Genomic DNA, 22,350 nt, shown 5'->3' on the forward strand with positions numbered 1-22,350 from the left:
TAGAAGAGCTTTATGGCTTAAAACTTGGAATGCTGATATGGCTTCTAAATCAACTTTACTTTCCATTTCTTTCCAGGGTAACAAATTATTTGGTTCTCAGTTGGATTCCATTATTTCAACTGTTACTGGTGGGAAAGGAACTTTTTTACCACAGGATAAAAAAATCTAAAGGTAAAAACAGGGCTAATAATCGTTTTCGTTCCTTTCGTTTCAACAAAGAACAAAAGCCTGATCCTTCATCCTCAGGAGCAGTTTCAGTTTGGAGACCATCTCCAGTCTGGAATAAATCCAAGCCAGCTAGAAAGGCAAAGCCTGCTTCTAAGTCCACATGAAGGTGCGGCCCTCATTCCAGCTCAGCTGGTAGGGGGCAGGTTACGTTTTTTCAAGGAAATTTGGGTCAATTCTGTTCACAATCTTTGGATTCAGAGCATTGTTTCAGAAGGGTACAGAATTGGTTTCAAGTTGAGACCTCCTGCAAAGAGATTTTTTCTTTCCCGTGTCCCAGTAAATCCAGTAAAAGATCAAGCATTTCTGAAATGTGTTTTAGATCTAGAGTTGACTGGAGTAATTATGCCAGTTCCAGTTCCGGAACAGGGGATGGGGTTTTATTCAAATCTCTTCATTGTACCAAAGAAGGAGAATTCTTTCAGACCAGTTCTGGATCTAAAAATATTGAATCGTTATGTAAGGATACCAACGTTCAAGATGGTAACTGTAAGGACTATCTTACCTTTTGTTCAGCAAGGGAATTATATGTCCACAATAGATTTACAGGATGCATATCTGCATATTCCGATTCATCCAGATCATTATCAGTTCCTGAGATTCTCGTTTCTGGACAAGCATTACCAATTTGTGGCTCTGCCGTTTGGCCTAGCTACAGCTCCAAGAATTTTTACAAAGGTTCTCGGTGCCCTGCTGTCTGTAATCAGAGAACAGGATATTGTGGTATTTCCTTATTTGGACGATATCTTGGTACTTGCTCAGTCTTTACATTTAGCAGAATCTCATACGAATCGACTTGTGTTGTTTCTTCAAGATCATGGTTGGAGGATCAATTTACCAAAAAGTTCTTTGATTCCTCAGACAAGGGTAACTTTTCTGGGTTTCCAGATGGATTCTGTGTCCATGACTCTGTCTTTAACAGACAAGAGACGTCTAAAGTTGATTGCAGCTTGTCGAAACCTTCAGTCACAATCATTCCCTTCGGTAGCCTTATGCATGGAAATTCTAGGTCTTATGACTGCTGCATCGGACGCGATCCCCTTTGCTCGTTTTCACATGCGACCTCTTCAGCTCTGTATGCTGAAGCAATGGTGCAAGGATTACACGAAGATATCTCAATTAATATCTTTAAAACCGATTGTTCGACACTCTCTAACATGGTGGACAGATCACCATCGTTTAATTCAGGGGGCTTCTTTTGTGCTTCCGACTTGGACTGTAATTTCAACAGATGCAAGTCTCACAGGTTGGGGAGCTGTGTGGGGATCTCTGACGGCACAAGGAGTTTGGGAATCTCAGGAGGTGAGATTACCGATCAATATTTTGGAACTCCGTGCAATTTTCAGAGCTCTTCAGTTTTGGCCTCTTCTGAAGAGAGAATCGTTCATTTGTTTTCAGACAGACAATGTCACAACTGTGGCATACATCAATCATCAAGGAGGGACTCGCAGTCCTCTGGCTATGAAAGAAGTATCTCGAATTTTGGTTTGGGCGGAATCCAGCTCCTGTCTAATCTCTGCGGTTCATATCCCAGGTGTAGACAATTGGGAAGCGGATTATCTCAGTCGCCAAACGTTGCATCCGGGCAAATGGTCTCTTCACCCAGAGGTATTTCTTCAGATTGTTCAAATGTGGGAACTTCCAGAAATAGATCTGATGGCGTCCCATCTAAACAAGAAACTTCCCAGGTATCTGTCCAGATCCCGGGATCCTCAGGCGGAGGCAGTGGATGCATTATATCTTCCTTGGAAGTATCATCCTGCCTATATCTTTCCGCCTCTAGTTCTTCCAAGAGTAATCTCCAAGATTCTGAAGGAATGCTCGTTTGTTCTGCTGGTAGCTCCGGCATGGCCTCACAGGTTTTGGTATGCGGATCTTGTCCGGATGGCCTCTTGCCAACCGTGGACTCTTCCGTTAAGACCAGACCTTCTGTCACAAGGTCCTTTTTTCCATCAGGATCTGAAATCCTTAAATTTAAAGGTATGGAGATTGAACGCTTGATTCTTGGTCAAAGAGGTTTCTCTGACTCTGTGATTAATACTATGTTACAGGCTCGTAAATCTGTATCTCGAGAGATATATTATAGAGTCTGGAAGACTTATATTTCTTGGTGTCTTTCTCATCATTTTTCCAGGCATTCTTTTAGAATACCGAGAATTTTACAGTTTCTTCAGGATGGTTTAGATAAGGGTTTGTCCGCAAGTTCTTTGAAAGGACAAATCTCTGCTCTTTCTGTTCTTTTTCACAGAAAGATTGCTATTCTTCCTGATATTCATTGTTTTGTACAAGCTTTGGTTCGTATAAAACCTGTCATTAAGTCAATTTCTCCTCCTTGGAGTTTGAATTTGGTTCTGGGAGCTCTTCAAGCTCCTCCGTTTGAACCTATGCATTCATTGGACATTAAATTACTTTCTTGGAAAGTTTTGTTCCTTTTGGCCATCTCTTCTGCCAGAAGAGTTTCTGAATTATCTGCTCTTTCTTGTGAGTCTCCTTTTCTGATTTTTCATCAGGATAAGGCGGTGTTGCGAACTTCTTTTGAATTTTTACCTAAAGTTGTGAATTCCAACAACATTAGTAGAGAAATTGTGGTTCCTTCATTATGTCCTAATCCTAAGAATTCTAAGGAGAAATCGTTGCATTCTTTGGATGTTGTTAGAGCTTTGAAATATTATGTTGAAGCTACGAAATCTTTTCGTAAGACTTCTAGTCTATTTGTTATCTTTTCCGGTTCTAGAAAAGGCCAGAAAGCTTCTGCCATTTCTTTGGCATCTTGGTTGAAATCTTTAATTCATCTTGCCTATGTTGAGTCGGGTAAAACTCCGCCTCAGAGAATTACAGCTCATTCTACTAGGTCAGTTTCTACTTCCTGGGCGTTTAGGAATGAAGCTTCGGTTGACCAGATCTGCAAAGCAGCAACTTGGTCCTCTTTGCATACTTTTTCTAAATTCTACCATTTTGATGTATTTTCTTCTTCTGAAGCAGTTTTTGGTAGAAAAGTACTTCAGGCAGCGGTTTCAGTTTGAATCTTCTGCTTATGTTTTTCGTTAAACTTTATTTTGGGTGTGGATTATTTTCAGCAGGAATTGGCTGTCTTTATTTTATCCCTCCCTCTCTAGTGACTCTTGTGTGGAAAGATCCACATCTTGGGTAGTCATTATCCCATACGTCACTAGCTCATGGACTCTTGCTAATTACATGAAAGAAAACATAATTTATGTAAGAACTTACCTGATAAATTCATTTCTTTCATATTAGCAAGAGTCCATGAGGCCCGCCCTTTTTTTGTGGTGGTTATGATTTTGTATAAAGCACAATTATTCCAATTCCTTATTTTATATGCTTTCGCACTTTTTTATCACCCCACTTCTTGGCTATTCGTTAAACTGAATTGTGGGTGTGGTGAGGGGTGTATTTATAGGCATTTTGAGGTTTGGGAAACTTTGCCCCTCCTGGTAGGAATGTATATCCCATACGTCACTAGCTCATGGACTCTTGCTAATATGAAAGAAATGAATTTATCAGGTAAGTTCTTACATAAATTATGTTATATTAGTCAATTGGAAAATTATTTAAAATTGCCCCATCTGACATATGAAAGTTTAATTTTAAGCAAAGGTCGGCCACTATACAATCTTTCTGGGTCCAATTCTATAAAGGTCACTCATAGTTCAAAATTCTGTATAGTGTTTAAAAACTATAGTGAGTACGGTGCTTGCAAAAAAAAAAGTATGTGGTTCCTATTTGAATCATATACTTGGAGCGCCGTTTGGAGAATATTTCAAACTGTTAGCTCACCAAAAAAAAATAGTTTTAAAGTGGGCGGCCGGAGTTTAGGGTATTAGAATAGTACGGCTAGATTAAAAAGTGAGTTACAGTGCATCTTCATTAAAATTGATTAAATTAACGCCATCTAAAATATTGTTTCCACTACAGATATAATTATAAAAAGTGTAAAGTTTGCCATCACTTTAAATGCTCTTTACAATACAATATAAAGTTATAAGAGTTGGATTTTAATGGGCATTTTATAAGCATAAAGAAGAATCCTCACAAGTACCATCATATTCTCTACAAAATGTTCAATAACAATCGTTACGCATTTGTGTGATGTGTTTTTAAGTAAAATAAAGTTAATGTATTATTTTCAATTCTGCAAATCATAATACACTTTCAAATTTTACAAATACACACAAAATCTTAATAAAAAATACAAACATTTGCCATTAATTAATTTTCATAATGTATACTTTACAACAGAGTTATATTATCATCCTTAGAATTTCAAAATTAAACTTGTATTAACATTTTTTCTTACTTATCATTAAGCAATTATCCAGCAATCCTCTGATTCCTAGATGATTCAGAGCCAAGCTTAAAATTTGACCTAATTATGGGGGGGGGGGGGGGGGAATCACCATACTAATTGTGACTGTCACTTTGCGAGAAATTTTCACATGGTTGCTGGTGTGGAGATGCAGGTACTTATCTGTAGTTAGCGTCTGTGGAATACCATTATCAAAGGTCAAGAAAATCTCACATTATCTTCACAGCACACATTATCTAACTAAACTATGACAAGGAATGAAAACCAGCAGTGAATAAGGAAAGGTACATTTTAACAGAACTGAAAAATATATTAAACACAAAACTGATTTCTGAAATGTTTACTTATGCAAATTAAAAATGTTGCAATGTAATGTCATTATATATTTTGCCTGCTTTTACTGTAATTTAACTCTGAAATTTGTGTTTTGTTTCTGCTGTCCAAAAAAGGCTAGAGTGTACCATGCAGGATACAGAACCATGAACCTGTAATGTGCTATAAATGCTGCAGAAAATAAATACATTAAAAAACTTGCCTGATGTGTGTTACTGACTATCCTAACCACCATCCAACATTCCATCCATATGAAATTAAGGCACTGTTTTTCATGGTCAATCAGATTTAGGATATATAGATTTTTTTCATTACTGCTATTTAGAGATATATTTTGGTTTTATTCTGCTCTGGGCCTAGTCAAATAATACTTAGGCACAACTGCATTGGTTCAGAGTGCGCATATCAATAAGTGTCAATGAGTGTTTATCAGGTTAAACCACCAGCACATTTCATCTACCTAAAAACACCAAACCTCTTTATTGGCTGTAGTGATGTCAGTCTACAGCTAGGGCACTAAGGATGTACGATTAATCTAAAATGTACACAAAAGAAACTTGTACATTTAAAATGATTTCATCATAGCAAACTGAAGAGATGCAAGAAAGATGCATCATTGCAATGTTACTCTAAATCTCAAAGGATCCTTGTAGGCGTAGACATGCTCATTAGGCATACGGAGGGCGGAGCAGTAATCATGCATATCTATGTAGGGTTGGTAATCTTCCCCTTAAAATGTATTCAGCCCCAGGTTTGGGGCCACATGGACTAGACATTAAAGGGAAGTCACTATTAATTTTGTTTTGCTGCTCATGGAAATACTACTTAATTGTTTTTATCTTATGCCTTTACTGTGAACAATTAGAGGCAGCTATAAATCAGCTCTGGAATCCAGTGATGCTGGAGACGTCAACGTTTTTTCTTAAAACTACCCTTAAAAAAAGCTTAGAGACTCCTTGTCTCAAAGCTCAAAAACCCCTCTTTAAAATAAATCCCCTATATAGTGCCAGATTACGAATGAAGCACTAACATTTACATGCAAGCGATAAGGGGTATATTTTTTTGCTCCATTGACTTCTATGGGGAATAGGTTATCGTGTGAGATATTCAGCTTTTTACTCGCGTCGGATTAGCACGCAAGTGAAAACAGTTTACTTTAAACTCATAATATCAGAGCAAAAATCTCACATGAGCGTGAGCATCAAATAGTGCTCCACTTGTAATCTTGCCTTTATGGGGGGCTTTAAAGTGTATTACCCCTTTAATTCACCCCTGTTCTGATACAAATGTATCTGATTTTCCCATGACACAGATCAGCCTAAATCTACTCAGACCCTGCCTGACCTGTACCCCCTAACATTTATGGTTCTTTTTACTTGATTTTGGTTCCCATATACTGCAATTGCCTAACTGCTCCATGCCATGCACTCTGAATAATCATCTGGTAAAGATGTTTTGCTCATGATTTTATTTTTACGTTTTAAACCCACAAACATTCAATATTTCATTTATTTATTGTGTCTTTTTTATGTTTCTTGAGGCAGAGCAGATAAACTTAACAAAGAATGGTTAATGCAGTTTGGGTCCCTGAACAACCAAATCACTGATTTTTACAGAAATAGGTATCTTATTTGTCAGAACTGTGCTTGGAAATGTGCAGAAAATGCAAATCTAGCAGAAAATGTAAGAAAAAAAAAGTTTTAGCACTATTAAGATGAATTGTGGTCAATAGAGTAGAAAATTGGTTCTAATACTGTTAGTGTCGGAAATAAAGACAGAGATTTTGTAAGTGAAAAGGGTTTGAATTAAGAATGAAAAAAAAACTAAACTCTATTGATCTGTAACACGCTTCACTGTAAATTTGCAGGTCTACATAGGGCACATTGGCTAATAATTAATACAGCCTGAACTAAGTTGATAGACAGCAAACAATTTGGTAATTTACATTCAAGTGAATTTCAGTCAATGCATCATTAGCTGGAAACTTTTTAAAAAAGATTGTGTAGCTGAATTGTAATATATTTGCAAGTCAGAGATAAAAAGGTAATATAAAAACAGATTCTGTTTTTGTGAGATGATTAAAAATCTGAAATGAGTTTAAATTGGGTAAAGCAAATTATACCATAATTTACCTGTGAGAACTGTACTTCCACTGCCCCTGAGAGCATGCATGCCTGCATACCTAAATATCATGAAATATGCTAAGCATTAAAGGGACACGGAACCCCACATTTTTCTTTTGTGATTCAGATAGAGCATGCAATTTTAAACAACTTTCTAATTTACTCCTATTATCATTTTTTCTTCATTCTCTTGCTTTCTTTATTTGAAAAAGAAGGCATCTAAGGAATTTTTTTGGTTCAGTACCATGGAAAGCACTTGTTTATTGGTAGGTGAATTTACCCACCAATCAGCAAGAACAATACAGTGTGTTCACCAAAAATGGCAACTAAACTTACATTCTTGCATTTCCAATAAAGATACCAAGAGAATAAAAAGAAATTGATAATAGGAGTAAATTAGAAAGTTGCTTAAAATTGCATGCTCTATCTGAATCCTGATAGAAAAAAAGGAGTTCAGTGTCCCTTTAAAACCAAAAAAACTAAAATATATTTAGTAATTTAGACAGATCATACCATTTTAAAAAAAGTGTACAATTTACTATTATTAAATTTGGTTAGTTCCCATGATATTTTGTGTTGAAGTGATACCTAGGTAGGCATCTGGCGCACTACAGGGCAGGAAATGCTGCCATCTAGTGCTCTTGCAAATGGATAACATTCTTGGAAAACTGCCGCTATATAGTGCACCTGTAATGGGCCAGCTCGTAAGCATATGTCTCTGCTTTTCAAAAAAAGATACTAAGAGACCGTAGACAGATTGAAACTAGAAGTAAATTAGAAAGTTGTTTAAAATTGCATACTCTATCTGAATCATGAAATAAAAATGTTGGGTTTCATATCCCTTTAAATAAATAAAAAAAAATATTTCTGTATGCATGGTATTTATCAGCATTTAAAGGGACAATATACTCAGGCAAACAAACGGTAAGAGTTAAATTTATTCAGGAACACTCATTCAAATTGGCTATGTCCTCTCCTAACCCCAAGGGGAATTGTTTTCTTCTGCAACCTCTTGCTTACATACATTTTTACATGCAAGATTGTCATGTTTCAAATGACAAAATAAGAGTAAAGGAGTTATTTGTAAAAAATAAAATAAAAAAATGAATGCACTCTACCTGATAAAATGGATCATTGGGAACATAATAAAGAGGAAACATTTTTATAGTACACTGTCACTTTAAGCACTGCATTGCTTAAAAATTATTCCTACAAAACATACTGTATATTTTCATTTTTAATAACCTTTAGAGGGCTTTGCAATCTCGTTTTGACCAATCAGAGACTTCTGTATCAGGATAAATTTATTTCGGACTTTGTGACTCCCAGGGGAGGGGAGATTAAAAAAACAATGTAATTAATTATATTACAGCAAAAGCAGGACATATACATTATTATAGTTCATTGTGTTTGTTTACTCTGCTTAAAGGACCACTCAATGCAGTAGAATTGCATAATTATCATGTGAATAATAAAAAGACAATGATTTAACACCTACTCTGAATTTCATATAAGCAGCAGATTTTTTTTTCTTACAAATATATTTTTTTTTCTTCAATTTTCCAGCCCCTGTATCATGTGACAGACATCAACCAATTACAGACTTGAATACGTGTACCCATGAGCTTCTGCACATGCTCAGTAGGATCTTTTTACCCAGAAAGTGGAAATATAAAAATACAGTGCAAAAATTCATAATGGAAGTAAATTGCAAAGTGTCTTAAAACTGCATGTTCTTTCTGAATCATAAAAGTATTTTTTGACTTGAGAGTCCCTTTAATTAAACATTTTTAAATAATTTAAAGGGAAATTAAACACGTTGGGACTATAAAATAAAATGGTTCGTTATGTTTTGTAAAAAAAACTTGCAATATACTTTTATTACATATTTTATCCGCTTTCACTGTAATTGGACTCTAAAAATTGTAGACTTTACACTTCCTGAAAAAGCAGGAAGTACAAAGAAAATACTTCACAAGTCTGACACTGCTATATTTCATACAGCCATTGATTACTCATTCTAGTAACTCATTTATGTCTGTCCATAACAGAATATGGTAAGTGAGGAAAAACTCTGTTAAAAAAAATAGCCGCACCTGTTATTTTATGGAGGCTACAGTTTTACACTTATTTCTTAAATTAGTAAACTTATAATAATTTTTAAAAAATATACATATTAGTTGCTAAACTCTAAAAACATAAAGGGACAATGTACTCATTTAGAACACCATAAATAATTAAATAAATAAATTAATTTGTTTATTTGTTTACAAATGCATTTTCCTGTCTTTAATAAAATATGCTTATCTTGCCAGACTTATAGAAATGTGTCCCTCTGCACAAATAGTGGTGTTAGAGTGGCTCACTTTAACTAACAAGCACAACTGATGCTATTAGCTTTAGTTTCCATTTTAACAGACACTTTTTTTTCTAAGTAAAAACTATTTCCATATATTTACAGGTAAATGCTGCTGTTTCATATTTCTGATAGAAAATGTGTGAGTATTATTCCCCTTAATATGTCTTGGGAATTGACCCTACATCTCCACCTCCTGGAGACCTTCAGTATGACAGAACTTACTAAGACCTGACCAAGGGTACATTTCTGATCACTCGTAGAATGTCTAATTATTATCTGAATTTGAGGGACATTCTAGTGTAAATATAAAATGTTATATTTTCTTAGGGTGCATTCGTTTGAAACAAATTATTTTCAGTTACTTTGTGTAAACACTGAGTTATTACACCCCATTTTGGGAAGAAAATTAGATTTCATATATATACAAATGAAAATTTGTCTGAATTTTGCTGATTTGTAGAGTCGTTTGATATATCAACAGCCAAATACATTATTAGACAAAATGGACCAAAAACAAAATTGATTGATTCATTCATTCATGCAGTTTGGTGCCAAAAAAGGTGCAGGAATCAGGGGAATTAGATACATTGTTTGATTAATAAGCTCTTTTGTTTGTAATGATGTACAGGGGGTCTTACCATTCATTTGCCCATTGTTCCTTGTCCACTCCTGCTAAAGTATTACTAATGACTGATGTTAGGGACAGCTAATCAGACACTAAATGCTGGACTTTAGTCATACAGGAGTTGTATATTCTTTTAACATTGGAAACACAGGTTGTTTAAATTGCTTAAATCCTATATTGTAAGATTTTTGTTAATATTAATGATCTATATTTGCTGCTCCCGTTGGAAATACTGGTAACAAATCTGAATCCAATATTTGCCTGAACCGAATGCCTGCATGGCCGAAACTGCCAAACCAAACATTTGAAAAAAATCTGAATTTTTTTTTTTGGATGAAATTAATTTTTCACCCCGACACATACCTATTAAAGGGATAGTAAAGTCAAAATTAAATTTTCATGATTCAAATAGGACATGTTATTTTAAGACACTTTTAAATTCAGTTCTATGTTCTAATCTGCTTTGTTTTCTTGGTATCCCTTGTTGAAAAAGAATACGCATATATCCTACACTAGCGAGCTGCGGATTGGTAGCTGCACACATTTATCTCTTGTGATTGGCTAATTAGTTGCGTTTAGCTAGCTGCTAGTAGTGCAGTGCTGTTCCTTCAGCAATGGATAACAAGAAAATGGGGCAAATGTGATAATAGGAGTAAATTGGAAAGTTGTTTAAAATGTATCCTAATCGCAAAGGCAAATTTTGGGGTTTTCTGTCTCTTTAATAACTGACATACAGTAAGCCAACATTCTAAATCATATTTCAGTGAGAAAATAAATAGGAAAAAAGTTACAAAGTAACAATATCAAATACAGGTAGCCCTCAGTTTACGCCGGGGTTAGGTTCCAGAAGGAATGGTTGTAAATCAAAACCGTTGTAAATTGAAACCCAGTTTATAATGTAAGTCAATGGGAAGTGAGGGAGATAGGTTCCAGGACCCTCTCAAAATTGTCATAAGTAACATCTAATACATTATTTTTAAAGCTTGGAAATGAAGACTTTAAATGCTAAACAGCATTATAAACCTAATAAAATAATCACACAACACAGAATATATAATTAAACTAAGTTAAATGAACAAAAACATTTGCTAAAAACAATATAAACCTAATAAAATAATCACACAACACAGACTTCACTTGCATTTTTCTGCAAACAGTTCTTTCTATGCATTCCAATCTGGACTGATTTATAGACAGGAAGATCTTGTTCCTTTGAAATCTGCTCGATAGCTCTGGTTAAACTGATTAATTTCAGCTTGCTTGGTTTTGCTGCAACACAGGCGAACAGCTCCACCTACTGGCTATTTTAATAAATGCACTGCTTCTCAATGCTTTTCAATAGCAGTCACATGACTGGAAAAAAAGGTTGTTATTCTGAAACGGTGTAAATTGAACCGTTGTAAAACGAGGGCCACCTGTAAGTTACTTTCGCTCAACAGTTTAGCAGAGAAAGTCTCCATTTTAAAATGATAAAGCATATTTTTGCAGATGAATGTAAATGCATTTCTAGAGTAGTTAGTTATGATGCTCACTGATTTCATATACTCTAAATAACTAAGCGCTAATTCAATAGGTTATATGTCTTTTTCACAACCACTTCTGTAACGCAACAACACAGAGGGGTCTGGATGTGAGAACTCCTCATAGCTTGAGTGCATTTTTTACATTTTTTGTTAACTAGTTTAGAAAAATAACCAGCAAGCATTAAACTCTATGACAAATAAAAAAAACATTATGAGAAAATATTAAATATTCAACGCTCAATACAAAATAACAATCATTTATTACAACATGAATGAAAACATTTTTAAGGTTAAAACTAAGGTATTATTCAGAAGGTAGAGCGTTTGCATATGGAATGAAGGGTTATTATTAAACAATTGTAAATGGGATGACATTTTTCAAGTGCAGCAAATAATTGGTAAATATACCTAAACAATGATTTGATAGTTACAAAATACATGGAAATAATATCATTTTTATATTTTGACATTTAAAGGTGAGCTGAATTTTGATACTATCTGTTCCACATTTCCTGGTACATGTTTTAACCATTTGTTAAATGGTTAGATGCATGGAAATTAAGTGATGTTATCTAAAGTCTAGAATTTTGCTGCACATCCATGGTTTTTTTATTCTGACAAATCCAACCAACCAATCACAGTCTATACAGTGGTATTCAGTATACTGGCAGCATTTGTATTACAGAACCAAAACAAATTTGTAAATTAGATTTAGTTAGAACAGTATCTGCTCCACTATATAATATTTGTTTGATGCGCAGACTATTTCTAATACACAAAAACTGGTTATAATGTTCTTTTATGGTTCAGACAGAACATACAATTTAACAAAAAAGTTTCCATTTGACTTCTGTTATCAAATTTACTTTGTTCCCATAATATTCTGTGTTGAAGAGATATCTAGGTAGGCATCCCTGGAGCACTACATGGCAGGGAATAGTGCTGCCATCTAGTGCTCTTGCAAATGGATAACATTAGTACTATATGACAGGAAATAGTGCTGCCATCTAGTGCTCTTGCTAATGTATAACATTAGTACTACATGACAGGAAGTAGTGCTGCCATCTAGTGCTCTTGCTAATGTATAACATTAGTACTACATGACAGGAAATAGTGCTGCCATCTAGTGCTCTTGCAAATGGATAACATTAGTACTATATGACAGGAAATAGTGCTGCCATCTAGTGCTCTTGCTAATGTATAACATTAGTACTATATGACAGGAAATAGTGCTGCCCTCTAGTGCTCTTGCTAATGTATAACATTAGTACTATATGACAGGAAATAGTGCTGCCATCTAGTGCTCTTGCTAATGTATAACATTAGTACTATATGACAGGAAATAGTGCTGCCATCTAGTGCTCTTGCTAATGTATAACATTAGAACTATATGACAGGAAATAGTGCTGCCCTCTAGTGCTCTTGCTAATGTATAACATTAGTACTATATGACAGGAAATAGTGCTGCCATCTAGTGCTCTTGCTACTGTATAACATTAGTACTATATGACAGGAAATAGTGCTGCCATCTAGTGCTCTTGCTAATGTATAACATTAGTACTACATGACAGGAAATAGTGCTGCCATTTAGTGTACTTGCTAATGTATAACATTAGTACTACATGCCAGGAAATAGTTCTGCTATCTAGTGCTCTTGCTAATGTATAACATTAGTACTATATGACAGGAAATAGAGCTGCCATCTAGTGCTCTTGCTAATGTATAACATTAGCACTACATGACAGAGAATAGTGCTGCCATCTAGTGCTCTTGCTAATTTATAACATTAGTACTATATGACAGGAAATAGTGCTGCCCTCTAGTGCTCTTGCTAATGTATAACATTAGTACTATATGACAGGAAATAGTGCTGCCCTCTAGTGCTCTTGCTAATGTATAACATTAGTACTATATGACAGGAAATAGTGCTGCCCTCTAGTGCTCTTGCTAATGTATAACATTAGTACTATATGACAGGAAATAGTGCTGCCATCTAGTGCTCTTGCTAATGTATAACATTAGTACTACATGACAGGAAATAGTGCTGCCCTCTAGTGCTCTTGCTAATGTATAACATTAGTACTATATGACAGGAAATAGTGCTGCCATCTAGTGCTCTTGCAAATGGATAGCATTATTGAAAAATTGCTGGGATAAAGTGCTTCATTAATAGGCTGGCTCCTAAGATTATGTCCCTGCTTTTCAACAAAAGAAAATTCGATAATAGAAGTAAATTAGAAAGTTATTTAAAGTCGCAGGCTCTTTCTGAATTATGAAATAAATATTTTGGGTTTCATAACAATTTTCTTTAAATTCTTGGCTGTCAGAAAGACAACCAATGGGTTAACTAAATTTAACAGTGGCCTTGATTATCTAACAAACTCTCCTGCATCTAAAGTTTACCAGTTCCTAGACTATTTTATAGAGGTTCTCCAAAAAAGAGAGGAGTGCTGTGTTTTGTTTTGTGCACAGAATACTACACAGCAACTAGAAAGAGTGAAGATGCTGTTGGTGAATCTAGCCCACTGGATGCTAAGTGAGACAATTGCTATGAGGCTATTATGATCTGCAGATTTCTCAAACAAGATATCTCTGCAGCACCTCACTGAGGATAACTAGAATGCCTATGGATGTTTTAAAAGTCCTATTTAGGATTCAGTCATTATAAAATATATATATCATTCATACTGAGTCCCAGATAGGCTGACTCAGAATTCACACATCCTCCCACTGTGCACTAAAAGCTTCTATCAATACCCCAAATGTCCATTGACTCGTCATTAAAATGAACTTTGGTGGATTACAGTTCCCCAAACTGAATAAATCAAAGGGAAAAAATGCACACAACACTTGTATTTCTTCGATCTCAAGCTGCTCATAAAAATGCATCATATAATATTTATCATTTTATCTGTTGGCAGAAATAAACTGACAATTGCAGGCTTTTTTTTCCTGGTGGTCAGATTCTCTCAACAATAACAGTCTCTGATCCCATAGTGTGTTTCAGAGAAAGGGTAAAGGTCATGATATGCTCTATTAAATTTTTCATGCAGGTCCATATGTTAAAGGTAAAGCAGTCAAGTCATATATCCTGATTGATTAGGCTTAGCACAGACATAGGAAGGGGAAATATACAAAGCACAACTAACTCTTCATGTTTTAAAATTGCTAAAACATTCAGCTATTGAACATTGTAAATGAGAGTAATTTAATAGCAAGCTTAAACTACTATGAGTTAAATCATTGGCTGCCATAATGATATATAATGTATAACTATTCCTACCTGGCAGCTAACAGGTTAAACAGAACATATCAATGCAATATAACATAATTTAATCATGGTATAGGTTCACTCAACATAATATGATTGACACTAAATCAATATTATGCTTTAAATAAACATAACATTATTGGACATACTGCTATATAAATACATAACCAGGAAACAATATATATATACTCCTGTCTCAGTTTACATAGAACTTAGCCTACTATTTAATTGATGGAAAAAAAGACATAACACAGATTACAGCATTTAGAGCCTAAACATAGTATTTAAACCAAAGATTAAATGTCATATAATTTTAATGTGTAGCAAAATAGAGATTGTAAAACTCAGTACTCAAATATCTCATGCAAAAGCAATATTTAATTGCCTGCTTTCATGTACCATAACAAGCATGGTAGAAATGTGTGACAAAAGGTTAGATTTTTCTAGCAAAAAACAAAAAATCAAATATATAAAAAAGACACAAACTAATCTGGGTAAAAAAATAAATAAATGAAATATGTAAACTAGCCTGCAAAAAAAATGTATGTATGCATTGTATGTTTATGTATGTGTGTACACTCACGCAACTGCAATTTTTTTAAAATTTTCCAGATACTGTTTTGTGCTTTTTTGTTAAAACAACCTCTTTATTTTCTTTAAATTAGTTGGTGTCTTCTCTGAGCTGCACATTTCTAAGGGATTTTGGGTTCTGCAAACCTGTTGATTAAATCCTAATAAATATAGACTTAACTTTCTGTAGAAACGTATTAACAAATTCCTCAGTTGTTACAAGTGCCAAAATGAGCACAATATAATCTTGAAAAATATGTCAACCCATTGTGGGCAATTTAAATAGTCACTGTATTAAAAGGATGAATAGTAAATGTAATTCATTCTCTAGAGAGTTTGCAGGCAATGTATCTAAACTAGGTTCCTGTTAGACAAAGGTTTCATATTCATTAAAATAAATAAGAAGGGAGTTTTGCACATTTACAATGTTCATTTGTTTTAATAGTATTTTTTTTTTCTAGGAACAGCAAAAAATAGATTGTATATTTCACAATGTATTGGTTGACTAATCTCATCTTGGCAAAAAAATGATTATACAGCATTGTAGAGAGTGCAGAGGTGCAGAAAACAGGAGGTGGAAAGAGTGAAAGATAGAGGTGTACAATATTAGGTTCTGCAAAATCAGACAGCACACCAAAGATGCTGAGGGCAACAGATTCAGTAAATGTACAGAAATCAGTAAATATTAGTGCACAGAATTAAAAAAAAAAAAAAAAACGCTTGACAAGAGGCAATTAACAAGGGAAAATATATAGATATATGTTGTGCAGATATGGTAGAAGTTAGTTTTGCTGAAATTTAGCAGCCTCTAAGTGAAGAAAGGAATAATTAATAATAAAAAAGCAAATTAAAGTAAAAAAAAAAAAAAACAACTAAAAAAAAACTAAAAAGGAGTGTTTGAGAGTGAAAATATATATGATGGAATAAGGTAAAATATTTACTTTATATTTGAAAAATGAAAAAGTTAAATTCAAGACTAGGGGTAAAAGGGAGATCTATGTGAAACAAGGTGACTATGGAATTTAAGAACATTAAAGTGTTAGTTCCTTAGCATATTTCTAACCCTTAAGAAGATATGAAGTAGCAGAGATACATTGCTGCATGGGACTGCAATCAACTGCTATAGACTGTAACCAACCAGAATAAATAGCAGCATTTAATTCAGCAAGCAGAAATGATTCATTGAACTAGAAGCAAGTTCCAATAACAGGCACTCTGCCTACAACCTTGCACATGTTATGCACATGTATCTATGGAATATTCAGATTTATTATAATTATAGATAATAGTGAGTGCCTGAAGTCAGCAGTGCTAGCACATTTAAAGGCTAAAATCAAGAAATAAATAATACACTATTGGCATCAATCATTGTAAAACAAAATCTCACACATATTCTTACAAGCAGATGTGCCTGGAGTATGCATATATTATAATGCCAGTGTATAAGGTGCCCAGAACAACATTGTGTGCGTTCCCAACTATGCCATGTGAGTGTAGGCAGTGTCACATACCAGCCAGTATTTTATATGACCAGGTCACTATGCCAGTGTGTGGTGTGTCTCAAACAACACAGCTCGCTACTGCATATATGTTTAGCTCTATTGCAGATTGCGTTGCACACACATATATCTATCTATACTGTATTGCCAGTGTGTGCTGTGCCACTTATCAATATCAGTATGTTGTGTTATCATTTTGCCCAGTGTGTGGTACATGATATGATCATGCCAGTGCATGGGGTGACAATACTCTTTTGCCAGTGTCCCTTTCTATGCCACTGTGGGGTACTCATGTCCTTCTACAGTTAATGACACCCACTTGGCATTGTCTGTGTGAAGTGCTCATATTTCTATCATATGGTGTGCCTATACTCTCCGGACAGAGGGCTGGAACAATGCCAGATGACAGTGTATTGTGCCCATTTTTGTCAAACTACTCTACCCATATCACCTTGCCAAAGTAAGGCATATTGGCACAGGCTCTTATCTCTATATCTTTACATGAGTATATGGTGCCCCCTTACCTCTGTGACACTGTATGTTGTCTCCATGCTTACTATGTGATCTAACCATATGTTCATGCCAGTGTGTGGAATACCAGTGTATACATATCATTGTGTGATATACCTATAGTTTTGTGCCAGCATATGGGGTAACTATGTCTGCCTATTACTGTGTGATATACCTATAGTTTTGTGCCAGTGTATGGGGTATATATATGTCTGCCTATTGCTGTGTAATATGCCTATAGTTTTATTCCAGAGTATGGTGTGACTATGTCTGTCTATTGCTGTGTGATATGCCCATAGTTTTATGCCAGAGTATGGTGTACCTATGTCTGCCTATTGCTATGTGATATGCCCATAGTTTTATGCCAGAGTATCAGGCACTTATATTTACCTTTGGATGTGTTGCATGTATTAGAATATGATCTCCCCACACCCTCCTGTCACTGTGTGCCCACATAACTCACAGTGCCACCCAATGCCAGCAGGTACTTACCACAGATGAGCAGCAGCAGAAGCCCGGTGCCCAGTACCCTGCTCATGATGGTCAGATCCTTTAACTGTCAGTGTTGTGGGGTGGTCAGCTCCTGGTGCTGCAGGTGTATCAGTCACAGACCTTTATGGAAACACATTCCCCTTTGGATCCAGAGCTCAGAGCAGCCTTACAATCCTGGCAGGATCACACAGTCCTGGTGCACAATCCTAGAGGTTTCAACAATCCTAGAGGTTTCCACAATGTTAGTGGATCAAAGCTGGAGATAAGTTTGATAGTTACCCCCACTGCTGAAAACTTCAGCCACACACACTTGGAGGGGCTCTAAATCTTTTTTTTATAAACTTTAAATGTATAAAGAGAACTCAGTGGGCTCAGCCTGCGTGTTGCAGGGGTTTCTCTGATCCTGGGGGGTCAACTGATAGTGGGTGGTCCTCTAATCCTGTGGGTAATATTTTAGTGACCCTCTGATCCTAGGGCTCCTCTGTTTTATAGGTTCTGGTGCTCCTGGGGGTCCTCTGCTTGTTAAGACCGTTTAATCATGTGGGTCCCCTGATCCTTATGAGGTTCCCTATTTTTTTAGACCTTTAAAATTTAGTGGTACAGCTGTAAGTGGTCCCTTAACATTAAGATTCACTTATCCTTTGGGGTCACTGTGATCTGGAGTATAATTAGATCCTGGATCTCTGCTCCCTGCTACTGATGGTACAGAAAGACTTTATATCCCCACAATCCAGCAGCTGTGTAGTACTCGAAGCAGCCTTTCCTCCGTCCATGCACTGCCTGCGCTGGCTTTCTGGCTTTCCTCTTAGCTGCACATCAGTGCTGGTCCCCGCCGCCTGTCACAGAGCTGGGAGTCACTTAAAGACACAGAGAGGAGCAGCCTGGTACCCTCCCTCCCTTACAGCCCCTGCACAGACACTAAACATAAACTGCACAAGACAGCTGGCTCTTCTATATCCACTGAAAACACAGGCTGCTGGGTACTCTATATGCACTATACACAGGCTGCAGGACTCTCTATATAGACTGAAAACACAGTCTGCTGGATACTCTATATTCACACTATACAAAGGCTGCTGGCTATTCTATATGCACACTATACACAGGGTGCTGGGTACTCTATATATACACACTATACACAGGCTGCAGGGAACTCTATATACACACTATACACAGGCAGCTGGGTCCTCTATATATACACTATACACAGGCTGCTGGCTCTTCTATATCCACTGAAAACACAGGCTGCTGGGTACTCTATATGCACTATACACAGGCTGCAGGACTCTCTATATATACTGAAAACACAGGCTGCTGGATACTCTATATGCACAATATACACAGGCTGCTGGCTATTCTATATGCACACTATACACAGGGTGCTGGGTACTCTATATATACACTGTACACACTATACACAGGCAGCTGGGTCCTCTATATATACACTATACACAGGCTGATGGCTCTTCTATATCCACTGAAAACACAGACTGCTGGCTACTCTATATACACACTATACACAGGCAGCTGGATACTCTATATACACACTACACACAGAGAGCTAGCTCCTCTATATACAGACTACATACATACAGCTAGTTCCTCTATATACACACTACACACAGACAGCTAGCTCCTCTATATACACACTATACACAGACAACTAGCTCCTCTATATACACACTACACACAGACAGCTAGTTCCTCTATATACACACAACACACAGACAGCTAGTTCCTCTATATACACACTACACACAGACAGCTAGCTCCTCTATATACACACAACACACAGACGGCTAGTTCCTCTATATACGCACAACACACAGACAGCTAGCTCCTCTATATACACACAACACACAGACAGCTAGTTCCTCTATATACACACTACACACCGACAGCTAGTTCCTCTATATACACACAACACACAGACAGATAGTTCCTCTATATACACACAACAACACACAGACAGCTAGCTCCTCTATATACACACAACACACAGACAGCTAGTTCCTCTATATACACACTACACACAGACAGCTGGCTCCTCTATATACACACTGCACACAGACAGCTAGCTCCTCTAAATACACACTGCACAGACAGCTAGCTCCTCTATATACACACTACACACAGACAGCTAGTTCCTCTATATGCACACTACACACAGACAGCTAGCTCCTCTATATACACACTGCACACAGACAGCTAGCTCCTCTAAATACACACTGCACAGACAGCTAGCTCCTCTATATACACACTACACACAGGCAGCTAGTTCCTCTATAAACACACTACACACAGACAGCTAGCTCCTCTATATACACACTACACACAGACAGCTAGCTCCTCTATATACACACTACACACAGGCAGCTAGTTCCTCTATAAACACACTACACACAGACATTTAGTTCCTCTATATACACACTACACACAGACAGCTAGTTCCTCTATATACACACTACACACAGACATCTAGCTCCTTTATATACACACTATATACAGGTAACAAGTTCCTCTATATACACACTATACACAGACAGCTAGCTCCTCTATATACACACTACACACAGACAGCTGGCTCCTCTATATACACACTACACACAGACAGCTAGTTCCTCTATATACACACTACACACAGACAGCTAGCTCCTCTATATACACACTACACACAGACAGCTAGCTCCTCTATATACACACTACACACAGACAGCTAGTTCCTCTATATACATATACACACTACACACAGACAGCTAGCTCCTCTATATACACACTACACACAGACAGCTGGCTCCTCTATATAAACACGACACACAGACAGCTAGATCCTCTTTATACACACTATACACAGACAGCTAGCTCCTCTATATACACACTACACACAGACAGCTAGCTCCTCTATATACACACTGCACACAGGCAGCTAGCTCCTCTATATACACACTACACACAGACAGCTAGTTCCTCTATATACACACTACACACAGACAGCTAACTCCTTTATAAACACACTGCACACAGACAGCTAGTTCCTCTATATACACACTACACACAGACAGCTAGCTCCTCTATATACACACTGTACACAGACAGCTAGCTCCTCTATATACACACTACACACAGAAAGCTAGTTCCTCTATATACACACTGCACACAGACAGCTGGCTCCTCTATATACACACTACACACAGACAGCTAGTTCCTCTATATACACACTACACACAGACAGCTAGCTTCTCTATATACACACTGCACACAGACAGCTAGCTCCTTTATATACACACTACACACAGACAGCTAGCTCCTCTATATACACACTATACAAAGACAGCTAGCTCCTTTATATACACACTGCACACAGACAGCTAGCTCCTTTATATACACACTGCACACAGACAGCTAGCTCCTTTATATACACACTGCACACAGACAGCTAGCTCCTTTATATACACACTACACACAGACAGCTAGCTCCTCTATATACACACTACACACAGACAGCTAGTTACTCTATATACACACTACACACATACAGCTATATCCTCTTTATACACACTATACACAGAGAGCTAGTTCCTCTATATACCAGGGACGTGCACTCATAGGAGGCAGGGGAGGCAGTGCCTACCCTGCCATATGTGGCCAAAGCTTAATTAAATTTTAATTAAAACAAAACAAAAAAAAGTCCAAAAAAAATATTTTCCCCCCATGTAATGCTATGGAGAGGCAGGTGCAGGAACGCTTCTCTCCATTGCAGTACATGGGTCAAAGGAAAAGCTGTGCTGCAGCGCCACCTGTGTTCTGTCAATATATTGGCAACAAAAATTGGGACCAATAGGAGGCACCCCTCTTGATGCCTCCTAGCAAGTGAAGGATATATAGAATAATCAGAAGGAGGATGCAGTGAGCAAGGTCATGTGACACAACTGGAAGCTGAGGTAACCTAAGAGCAGATGACACCAAGCAGAAGAGTAAAGTAGTATTCTCTACATCTCTTGTGATTCACAAATTGTGTTCAGGTACAGCTCATTAACAGGGGGGCAGTAAGTGAGCATAACCGAATACTGACAGGAAGTCAAAGGGTCAATTCAAATTTAAATCCATAATTTAAAACCCAGAGTTTGAAGTTGTGTGCAGTGTGCATTATTTAAATTAAAGTTTTTGACATTGAATATTGCTAAGCCTCCCTTTTTTATGGTTATTTGATTTAATTTGGTACAAACTCCATATATGTTATGACTGTTCAGTCAGAGGATGCAGTATCTATTTTTATTTTTCTGTGTGTCTCCATTTATTTAAAGACTGCTGTTAACTTGTAATTCACAAATCAATTGAAAGCTGTTGCATTGTGTTTTTAATATGTGCTGCTTTTATACAAGTTTATTTTAATAAAAAGGAGATAATGAGTCATTTAAAAAATATATGTAATTATTGCAGTTAAATGTTTTTAGAAATAATGCCACTGTAAAGTAACTGGTTAAACACATAGTCAA

At 36.5% G+C, this 22,350-nt stretch overlaps 1 protein-coding gene across 1 annotated transcript in view; it reads right to left on the minus strand.

Moving 5' to 3' along the window:
- The window catches only part of GFRA4 (GDNF family receptor alpha 4), a 775,783-nt gene extending 757,662 nt beyond the window's left edge, over positions 1-18,121 (minus strand). Inside the window, exon 1 of the mRNA XM_053704322.1 lies at positions 17,855-18,121. Within this exon, the coding sequence (XP_053560297.1) occupies positions 17,855-17,900 (46 nt within the window). The 5' untranslated portion in view covers positions 17,901-18,121. The remainder of the gene's footprint in view (positions 1-17,854) is intronic.
- Positions 18,122-22,350: the final 4,229 nt, after the last annotated feature.

The sequence above is a fragment of the Bombina bombina genome, chromosome 2, assembly GCF_027579735.1.
Source record: "Bombina bombina isolate aBomBom1 chromosome 2, aBomBom1.pri, whole genome shotgun sequence".
Lineage (NCBI taxonomy): Eukaryota > Metazoa > Chordata > Amphibia > Anura > Bombinatoridae > Bombina > Bombina bombina.